This window comes from Panulirus ornatus, chromosome 34 (genome assembly GCF_036320965.1).
Source record: "Panulirus ornatus isolate Po-2019 chromosome 34, ASM3632096v1, whole genome shotgun sequence".
NCBI lineage: Eukaryota > Metazoa > Arthropoda > Malacostraca > Decapoda > Palinuridae > Panulirus > Panulirus ornatus.
The window spans coordinates 2,379,888-2,389,887 of NC_092257.1; the positions used below are offsets into that span (position 1 = coordinate 2,379,888).

The 10,000-nt window shown below is 51.0% G+C and overlaps 2 protein-coding genes across 2 annotated transcripts in view; one reads left to right on the forward strand and one right to left on the reverse strand.

The window, feature by feature from the left end:
- Positions 1 to 10,000, reverse strand: part of LOC139759772 (armadillo repeat-containing protein 1-like) — a 49,965-nt gene that overhangs the window by 32,909 nt on the left and 7,056 nt on the right. The window lies entirely within an intron of this gene.
- The window catches only part of LOC139759771 (uncharacterized), a 17,190-nt gene that overhangs the window by 6,930 nt on the left and 260 nt on the right, over positions 1 to 10,000 (forward strand). Inside the window, exons 2-3 of the mRNA XM_071682220.1 lie at positions 6,865 to 6,961; positions 8,248 to 10,000. The exon at positions 8,248 to 10,000 is cut by the window's right edge and continues 260 nt beyond it. Coding sequence (XP_071538321.1) covers positions 6,865 to 6,961; positions 8,248 to 9,038 — 888 coding nt within the window. The 3' untranslated portion in view covers positions 9,039 to 10,000. The remainder of the gene's footprint in view (positions 1 to 6,864; positions 6,962 to 8,247) is intronic.

Below are 10,000 nucleotides of genomic sequence, written 5' to 3' on the forward strand. Positions count from 1 at the left end.
AAGCCAGGCCCCGCCCCTGCCTAGCCCTGGCCTTGCCCCACCCAGGCTCCCATTCCATGTAACACCAGTTTTATAACACTAATGTAGAAAGGTTCTTGTGTTTATTTTCCCACAGTCGGTGTGATGCGTGTAGGGTGCATTATACCACGTCCGCATTACTTAATTTGTTTGCTGAGGTCTGCAGTCTTGTACCTTGTCTTATCATCTATCAATATTAATTTTTTTTAGGATTATTTACTCTAATCATCATTTTCTGCGATGGATTTCTGCTGCATAATGAGTCTGGGTTTGGGAAATACTTGTTAAACCTCACATCACCTGATGTAAATGTTCAAAAACTTTACTGTTTATCTCTTTTGATCTCGATGATATATACTGGTCCTTCTCACCCTTCTATACTCTGTAAAAGTATCTCTTGATGTTATATACTAGTCCGTCTCACTCTTCTATACTTTTCACCAGTATATCTTAATCTTCTCATCGCTCAGAACATCTTAATATAAACTTCTCATCAGCCATAACATTCCTGTCTCATCTTCTCATCACACAAATCATCCTCAACTCATCCCCTGCGTCCGTCTTCACATCAATTTTCTCTCGCCACACAACGCCTGTGTTACTTCTTCTGTCACCCCCAACACACCTGTTCTACGGTACTGCAGGAGGGGAGGCCATTCCTCAAGTTCTTCCTCCGAACAAAAGCACAGCAGCGAGCAACCAACTCCCTCCTCCTCATTTTCCCCCAGCTTCCTCGACCCTCGCCTAGCAATCAAAAAGTGACTGGAAGATCACTTTCACCTCTGCGGTGGGATGGCGTCCTCCCTCGATGTCACGAGGTGTTGCTCGAGTGTGGAGGGCAGATGCTGAGGGCGTCGTAGGCTGGTGTTGCTTGAGTGTGGAGGGCAGATGCTGAGGGCGTCGTAGGCTGGTGTTGCTTGAGTGTGGAGGGCAGATGCTGAGGGCGTCGTAGGCTGGTGTTGCTCGAGTGTGGAGGGCAGATGCTGAGGGCATCGTAGGCTTGTGTTGCTCGAGTGTGGAGGGCAGATGCTGAGGGCATCGTAGGCTGGTGTTGCTTGAGTGTGGAGGGCAGATGCTGAGGGCATCGTAGGCTGGTGTTGCTCGAGTGTGGAGGGCAGATGCTGAGGGCATCGTAGGCTGGTGTTGCTTGAGTGTGGAGGGCAGATGCTGAGGGCGTCGTAGGCTGGTGTTGCTTGAGTGTGGAGGGCAGATGCTGAGGGCATCGTAGGCTGGTGTTGCTCGAGTGTGGAGGGCAGATGCTGAGGGCATCGTAGGCTTGTGTTGCTCGAGTGTGGAGGGCAGATGCTGAGGGCATCGTAGGCTGGTGTTGCTTGAGTGTGGAGGGCAGATGCTGAGGGCATCGTAGGCTGGTGTTGCTCGAGTGTGGAGGGCAGATGCTGAGGGCATCGTAGGCTGGTGTTGCTCGAGTGTGGAGGGCAGATGCTGAGGGCATCGTAGGCTGGTGTTGCTTGAGTGTGGAGGGCAGATGCTGAGGGCATCGTAGGCTGGTGTTGCTCGAGTGTGGAGGGCAGATGCTGAGGGCATCGTAGGCTGGTGTTGCTCGAGTGTGGAGGGCAGATGCTGAGGGCGTCGTAGGCTGGTGTTGCTCGAGTGTGGAGGGCAGATGCTGAGGGCATCGTAGGCTGGTGTTGCTTGAGTGTGGAGGGCAGATGCTGAGGGCATCGTAGGCTGGTGTTGCTCGAGTGTGGAGGGCAGATGCTGAGGGCATCGTAGGCTGGTGTTGCTTGAGTGTGGAGGGCAGATGCTGAGGGCATCGTAGGCTGGTGTTGCTTGAGTGTGGAGGGCAGATGCTGAGGGCATCGTAGGCTGGTGTTGCTTGAGTGTGGAGGGCAGATGCTGAGGGCATCGTAGGCTGGTGTTGCTTGAGTGTGGAGGGCAGATGCTGAGGGCATCGTAGGCTGGTGTTGCTCGAGTGTGGAGGGCAGATGCTGAGGGCATCGTAGGCTGGTGTTGCTTGAGTGTGGAGGGCAGATGCTGAGGGCGTCGTAGGCTGGTGTTGCTCGAGTGTGGAGGGCAGATGCTGAGGGCATCGTAGGCTGGTGTTGCTCGAGTGTGGAGGGCAGATGCTGAGGGCATCGTAGGCTGGTGTTGCTCGAGTGTGGAGGGCAGATGCTGAGGGCATCGTAGGCTGGTGTTGCTCGAGTGTGGAGGGCAGATGCTGAGGGCATCGTAGGCTGGTGTTGCTCGAGTGTGGAGGGCAGATGCTGAGGGCGTCGTAGGCTGGTGTTGCTTGAGTGTGGAGGGCAGATGCTGAGGGCATCGTAGGCTGGTGTTGCTTGAGTGTGGAGGGCAGATGCTGAGGGCGTCGTAGGCTGGTGTTGCTTGAGTGTGGAGGGCAGATGCTGAGGGCATCGTAGGCTGGTGTTGCTCGAGTGTGGAGGGCAGATGCTGAGGGCATCGTAGGCTGGTGTTGCTTGAGTGTGGAGGGCAGATGCTGAGGGCATCGTAGGCTGGTGTTGCTTGAGTGTGGAGGGCAGATGCTGAGGGCATCGTAGGCTGGTGTTGCTTGAGTGTGGAGGGCAGATGCTGAGGGCATCGTAGGCTGGTGTTGCTCGAGTGTGGAGGGCAGATGCTGAGGGCATCGTAGGCTGGTGTTGCTTGAGTGTGGAGGGCAGATGCTGAGGGCGTCGTAGGCTGGTGTTGCTTGAGTGTGGAGGGCAGATGCTGAGGGCATCGTAGGCTGGTGTTGCTCGAGTGTGGAGGGCAGATGCTGAGGGCATCGTAGGCTGGTGTTGCTCGAGTGTGGAGGGCAGATGCTGAGGGCATCGTAGGCTGGTGTTGCTCGAGTGTGGAGGGCAGATGCTGAGGGCATCGTAGGCTGGTGTTGCTCGAGTGTGGAGGGCAGATGCTGAGGGCATCGTAGGCTGGTGTTGCTTGAGTGTGGAGGGCAGATGCTGAGGGCATCGTAGGCTGGTGTTGCTTGAGTGTGGAGGGCAGATGCTGAGGGCATCGTAGGCTGGTGTTGCTCGAGTGTGGAGGGCAGATGCTGAGGGCATCGTAGGCTGGTGTTGCTCGAGTGTGGAGGGCAGATGCTGAGGGCGTCGTAGGCTGGTGTTGCTCGAGTGTGGAGGGCAGATGCTGAGGGCATCGTAGGCTGGTGTTGCTCGAGTGTGGAGGGCAGATGCTGAGGGCATCGTAGGCTGGTGTTGCTTGAGTGTGGAGGGCAGATGCTGAGGGCATCGTAGGCTGGTGTTGCTCGAGTGTGGAGGGCAGATGCTGAGGGCATCGTAGGCTGGTGTTGCTCGAGTGTGGAGGGCAGATGCTGAGGGCGTCGTAGGCTGGTGTTGCTCGAGTGTGGAGGGCAGATGCTGAGGGCATCGTAGGCTGGTGTTGCTTGAGTGTGGAGGGCAGATGCTGAGGGCATCGTAGGCTGGTGTTGCTCGAGTGTGGAGGGCAGATGCTGAGGGCATCGTAGGCTGGTGTTGCTTGAGTGTGGAGGGCAGATGCTGAGGGCATCGTAGGCTGGTGTTGCTCGAGTGTGGAGGGCAGATGCTGAGGGCATCGTAGGCTGGTGTTGCTCGAGTGTGGAGGGCAGATGCTGAGGGCATCGTAGGCTGGTGTTGCTTGAGTGTGGAGGGCAGATGCTGAGGGCATCGTAGGCTGGTGTTGCTTGAGTGTGGAGGGCAGATGCTGAGGGCGTCGTAGGCTGGTGTTGCTCGAGTGTGGAGGGCAGATGCTGAGGGCATCGTAGGCTGGTGTTGCTCGAGTGTGGAGGGCAGATGCTGAGGGCATCGTAGGCTGGTGTTGCTTGAGTGTGGAGGGCAGATGCTGAGGGCATCGTAGGCTGGTGTTGCTCGAGTGTGGAGGGCAGATGCTGAGGGCGTCGTAGGCTGGTGTTGCTTGAGTGTGGAGGGCAGATGCTGAGGGCGTCGTAGGCTGGTGTTGCTCGAGTGTGGAGGGCAGATGCTGAGGGCATCGTAGGCTGGTGTTGCTCGAGTGTGGAGGGCAGATGCTGAGGGCATCGTAGGCTGGTGTTGCTTGAGTGTGGAGGGCAGATGCTGAGGGCATCGTAGGCTGGTGTTGCTTGAGTGTGGAGGGCAGATGCTGAGGGCATCGTAGGCTGGTGTTGCTTGAGTGTGGAGGGCAGATGCTGAGGGCGTCGTAGGCTGGTGTTGCTTGAGTGTGGAGGGCAGATGCTGAGGGCATCGTAGGCTGGTGTTGCTCGAGTGTGGAGGGCAGATGCTGAGGGCGTCGTAGGCTGGTGTTGCTTGAGTGTGGAGGGCAGATGCTGAGGGCGTCGTAGGCTGGTGTTGCTTGAGTGTGGAGGGCAGATGCTGAGGGCGTCGTAGGCTGGTGTTGCTTGAGTGTGGAGGGCAGATGCTGAGGGCGTCGTAGGCTGGTGTTGCTTGAGTGTGGAGGGCAGATGCTGAGGGCATCGTAGGCTGGTGTTGCTCGAGTGTGGAGGGCAGATGCTGAGGGCATCGTAGGCTGGTGTTGCTCGAGTGTGGAGGGCAGATGCTGAGGGCATCGTAGGCTGGTGTTGGATTATATGACCCTGTTCAACTCTACCGTACTGACGCAATGCGTATGAAAACATCTATGAAGGAACACCATGTGGTGTAGAGAGAATACTATACTGCCACGGAGATTCTGTAGGAAACGAGGAATGGAAAATACCCTCTGACCTAATTACTGCCGCTAATTACTCTGGGTTTGTACGAATTAAATGAAGTTGAATTACCTGCTTATTAGACCGTCATCCTTAGTCTTATAAACGTTAATGAATAACATCAATTAACACGTTGATGAATAACATCAATTAACGTATCTGTTTAGCTGTTGATCGGTATCATTAAAGTAACTGTTTTACCGTGATTAATATCATCAATTTCATTAGCCGCGATTAATGTAATCAAAGTATCTGCTAAGACGTAATTTTTGATATACTCGTAATGTTTACTTTGACAGTATGTGATGGAAGATGAATTCAGTGGTCTGCGATTCTACTGTGTGATATGTCAACTCAATTCTATATTTCATTTCTCTGTAACTTCATATAATTTCTCGAGATGATCGAGTCTTTATCCAGCAGTAAAAGATAATCATGAGTTGAATAAATGTATAAATATTTTGAAAACTTTTATACTGATACTGATGCGATGATGGTGAGTACAGTGGTAAGATAGTGATGGGGATGATGGTGAGTACAGTGGTAAGATAGTGATGGGGATGATGGTGAGAATTGTGTCAAGTTAGTTCCGGGGTGATGGTGAGTACAGTGGTAAGATAGTGATGGGGATGATGGTGAGAATTGTGTCAAGTTAGTTCCGGGGTGATGGTGAGTACAGTGGTAAGATAGTGATGGGGATGATGGTGAGAATTGTGTCAAGTTAGTTCCGGGGTGATGGTGATTATAGTGCTGGGGAGCAGTGAGGTGAAAGTGAAGGCATTGCAACGGCACTATGGGGTGAAAGTGGGGACAAAGCAGTGAAGGGGGGGGGAGGAGAGCTTGGGTGAAGGTGATGGCAAGTGCAGAGGTGGAGATAGTGAAGGGGGGTGAGAAGAAGGGTTTGAGGGAAGGGTAGGGTCAAAGGGAGGCAACCTTAGGGCACAGGTCAGGGTGGGGGAAGGGGGAAGAGAAAAATAGAAATTACGAGAGAGAGAGAGAGAGAGAGAGAGAGAGAGAGAGAGAGAGAGAGAGAGAGAGAGAGAGAGAGAGAGAGAGAGAGAGAGAGAGAGAGAGATGAAAAATACATTTGAAGTTAACTTCGTTTCGATCCAGCTCAGCAATCGATGTTTTCTGTACTGTGAGGGACGCAACGCATCGTGTGTCTCTGTCAAACTCAATATAGAAAACGTAGTGACAAACGAACGGATTTCACATGACTCTTTAACTTAACGATCAGCTCGACCATTATACAGAAATGTCCTGATAAAGGCCTAAGACCCACGTATTATAGAGCTATTGATGAGACGACCATAGACCCTTACATCCTGACAACATATTGTGGCCCTCTGGTGATGGTAGTCTCCTGACAACACATTGTGGTCCTCCAGTTTTGGAAGAACATTCTGACAACACGACCGAACCCACTGGTGTTGGAAGAACTCCCTGACAGCATGTTGCCATGTTGCTGTGAGTCATGGATGATGTAGGTGTTTGAAACGTTGCTAAGGTTCAGGTTTGTATGACGAATGTCACTTAACGCATACTCGGTAAAAGACTCGCATCTTTACTTATACCATAAAATAAGCAAATAATATATGATATATGGTAATAGACCAGCCTTCAAAGCGTATCTAATGGGTATTTGGTAATGGAATACTTTCCTAAGTGCATAATGTTTCTGTCTGGTAACAGAGCAGCTTGTAGGCCCCCATCTTGTAGCGGTTTGGAAATAGAAAACAAGTTTCTAAACCGTTTATCAAGGCTTTCTGAGCAGAGCAATCAGTCTCTAGACCACATATCAAGCCGGTTGTAGACTGTGATTATTTCGTCATAGGAGAAATCCAGAGCACAAACACCGAGGTGTATGTGGTGGTGTAAGGGGTCTTCTCTTGCGCCCCGGCCCTCCAGTGACCTTGGGTAAGAAGAGGGAGAGACTTCGTCACGCCTGGGCGCCTCAGGCTGGTCATGACCCACATGACTGGCCAAAAAGATGCGACTGATCACTAACTGATCACTTTAGTCTCCTGCTCACAAAAGGTGGAGGATACATGTTTCTTTCACGACATTATAGAAGCTAGAGGAATGTATATATATGCCCCAGAGTCTTACCAGAACTTTCAACTAAGAGTTTGGAAGATGTGGGGCTCTATGGGTCACCAATAGCCCAGTCTGCAGTGGATAACTTCGAACCCTAACACGGCTCTTCTCTTCAACAGGCGCTGGTGGTGGTGGTGGCGGCGGTGACGGTGATGGGAAAAGAAGATGGGGTCGCTCCAACAGAGCTGACGAGGGAGGCAAGAGGAGCGATGGATCGTAAGTAACTGTTACTCTTCAGCACGTCACCTCCGTACCCCCATGCCTCATCGAACTTATTCATTTCATCCAATGCACGCTTCTCGCACTCGAATTCGATCTCAAGTTACCCCATTTGATCTAAAATGTTTGGAATTTGAACTTTATGCGACTAAATTCATTTAAGTGTCTTGTTTTTTGCAGTTCATCGTAATACCCAACTTTGGATAGTATATCTCAAATTTCTACAAGTTTTAATTGTTTGTTAACAGTTTCATTTGATCTTACCATTTTCTGTGTGATCTTAAGGTCCAACAGTTGATCCAGCTTTCGTATTATCCACTGAGGTAACGCTGAAGTGGTTATAGTAATCGTGTTTGACACTGATCATCTAAATGATGATACATGTTTAGTATGTGCAGGGGGTACTGTGGTAGTGGTAATAACGGTAGTGTCAGTGGTGATGGTGATGGTGGAAGCGATGGTAGAATGTGGTGGTTACGTGGGAAAGGTGGCTTTGGTGACTGACGAGGCGGGTTAAGCCGTGGTTTAAGCAGCGGTGATGGGGTAGAAAAGTGGTTTGTGGACGTGGGGGCTGGGTGGGAAGGGTTATGGAGGAACAGTAAGTGGTGGCTGTGGTAAAGGTGAAAGAAATGTTCGGATATGGTAATGACGGAGAAGTGTGTGTATCTGTTAATGGTGGGGGACAGTGGGGAAAGCGGTGACTGACACAGCAAAGTTCGTTTGGAAGTGGTAAAGTTATTGTTGACTATGATAGCACTACTGGAAGTCGTCTTGGTGACTATGTTAGCAGTTCTGGAGTTTTTCTTAGTAGTGATGATGACTCTTGCAGACTGGGTAGTGGAAAAGAAGGCAAGGGAAAGTTTAGTCGATTGGAAAGATAGATAGATGACAGAAAACATGATGGTCTAAGACGAGTTCTTTTAGTTCTGGGTCATCGTCATTTCAAGACAGTGAAGGAGAAGAGGGCTGCTTGGCAGAGCCAGCCCTACACTACTGGGAGGCCCTAAGCCGAGTCTGTTTTGAGGGCTCCTCCAACCTTCAAATTCTTCCCTGAATCACGAGGAAAATTTGAATATCTAAAGTGTCCCAGATAGCATTTCTTGCCTTCCTGCAGGCTGCCATATATCACTCGGGACAAGGGTCCCCCTAAGAGGTCGGGGGGCCCCACGCTCTGAGCACGTAGGGCGTGTAGGAAGGGCCGGCCCTGGCTGCCACAGTAGATCATAGACTGCTGTGAACGTTTTCTTTTATCCTGACTTTAACATTTTCCTGAAATGTTTCAGTTCGTGGTGACATGGGTGAGCTGGAACTCGCGAGGAGAGAGAGGAGGTCCCCAATTTTTGGGATTTTCCGCCGTAGCCGAAAAGGTAAGGGCAAGAAAAAGCCCAGCACATCCTACGGACCACCTCCCAAGGCTCCAAGCCCATCCTACGGACCACCTCCCAAGGCTCCAAGCCCATCCTACGGACCACCTCCCAAGGCTCCAAGCCCATCCTACGGACCACCTCCCAAGGCTCCAAGCCCATCCTACGGACCACCTCCCAAGGCTCCAAGCCCATCCTACGGACCACCTCCCAAGGCTCCAAGCCCATCCTACGGACCACCTCCCAAGGCTCCAAGCCCATCCTACGGACCACCTCCCAAGGCACCAAGCCCATCCTACGGACCACCTCCCAAGGCTCCAAGCCCATCCTACGGACCACCTCCCAAGGCTCCAAGCCCATCTTACGGACCACCTCCCAAGGCTCCCAGCCCTTCCTACGGACCACCTCCAAAGGCTCCCAGTCCTTCCTACGGACCACCTCCAAAGGCTCCCAGCCCTTCCTACGGACCACCTCCAAAGGCACCAAGCCCATCCTACGGACCACCTCCAAAGGCTCCCAGTCCATCCTACGGACCACCTCCAAAGGCTCCCAGCCCTTCCTACGGACCACCTCCAAAGGCACCAAGCCCATCCTACGGACCACCTCCCAAGGCTCCAAGCCCATCCTACGGACCACCTCCCAAGGCTCCAAGCCCATCCTACGGACCACCTCCAAAGGCCCCTAGCTCATCCTACGGACCACCTCACTAGACTACACTCACAGTGTTCACTATTCGCAGTATAATTAGTTAATACATAGTTAGTCTTCGCTGTCTCGCACTTTAGAATAGATACAAGTTAATTGTTTTTTCTTATTATTGTTAATGGTCGATTCTCTAAACGGCTGCGACTTCGTCTGTGGCGCAAAGTGTTCTTCAGCGGTTGGTAAATGAAGGTAGTCCATGTCACGCAGGAGGAGAAGGAGGAGGAAGGCGTGAGCCAGGAGGTTTCGGGAGTAAGACTGGAGTGGCTGGAGCCAGTGGGAGTGGAGGAGAGGAGTAAGGAGGAGGTGGTACCAGGCATCATTGGGGTGCCACTGAGGGTAGACTCTGGGGTTAGACCAAGTGGACACAATTAGACGAGGAGGTAGCGCAGTCGTGGCCATGGCTAAGCTGCTAGGAATGAGCCTTAGCCGCAAAGGACGTGCAGGTGGGGGAATGTGCTGAATGATATGGACGAAGGAAAGAACAACAGAGGAAAGATGCCACAGGTTATGACGTAGAACATATGACGTGGATGCGAGGTGAGCGTCATGGATACGTCATCCCTCCACGAAATGCATATATGACGTGAAATAATGTTGTCTCCTAATTTTCTAACGGACAGTGATGTTTTCACCAGCAGTTTTAAATCTAGTCTTTTGATTTGTATTGTTCATATATATATATATATATATATATATATATATATATATATATATATATATATATATATATATATATATATATATATATATATATAAGTGTGTAAAATCACAACAGACACGTGATCTTATGAATGCTAAGAAAACCACATGGAAAAGTAAACAGGAGATCCTAAGCGCTTTCGTGTATTAACACATCTACAAATGTGTTAATACACGAAAGCGCTCAGGAATTCGTGTTTCCTTTTTCATGCGGTTTTCTCAGCATATACACACACATATATATATATATATATATATATATATATAT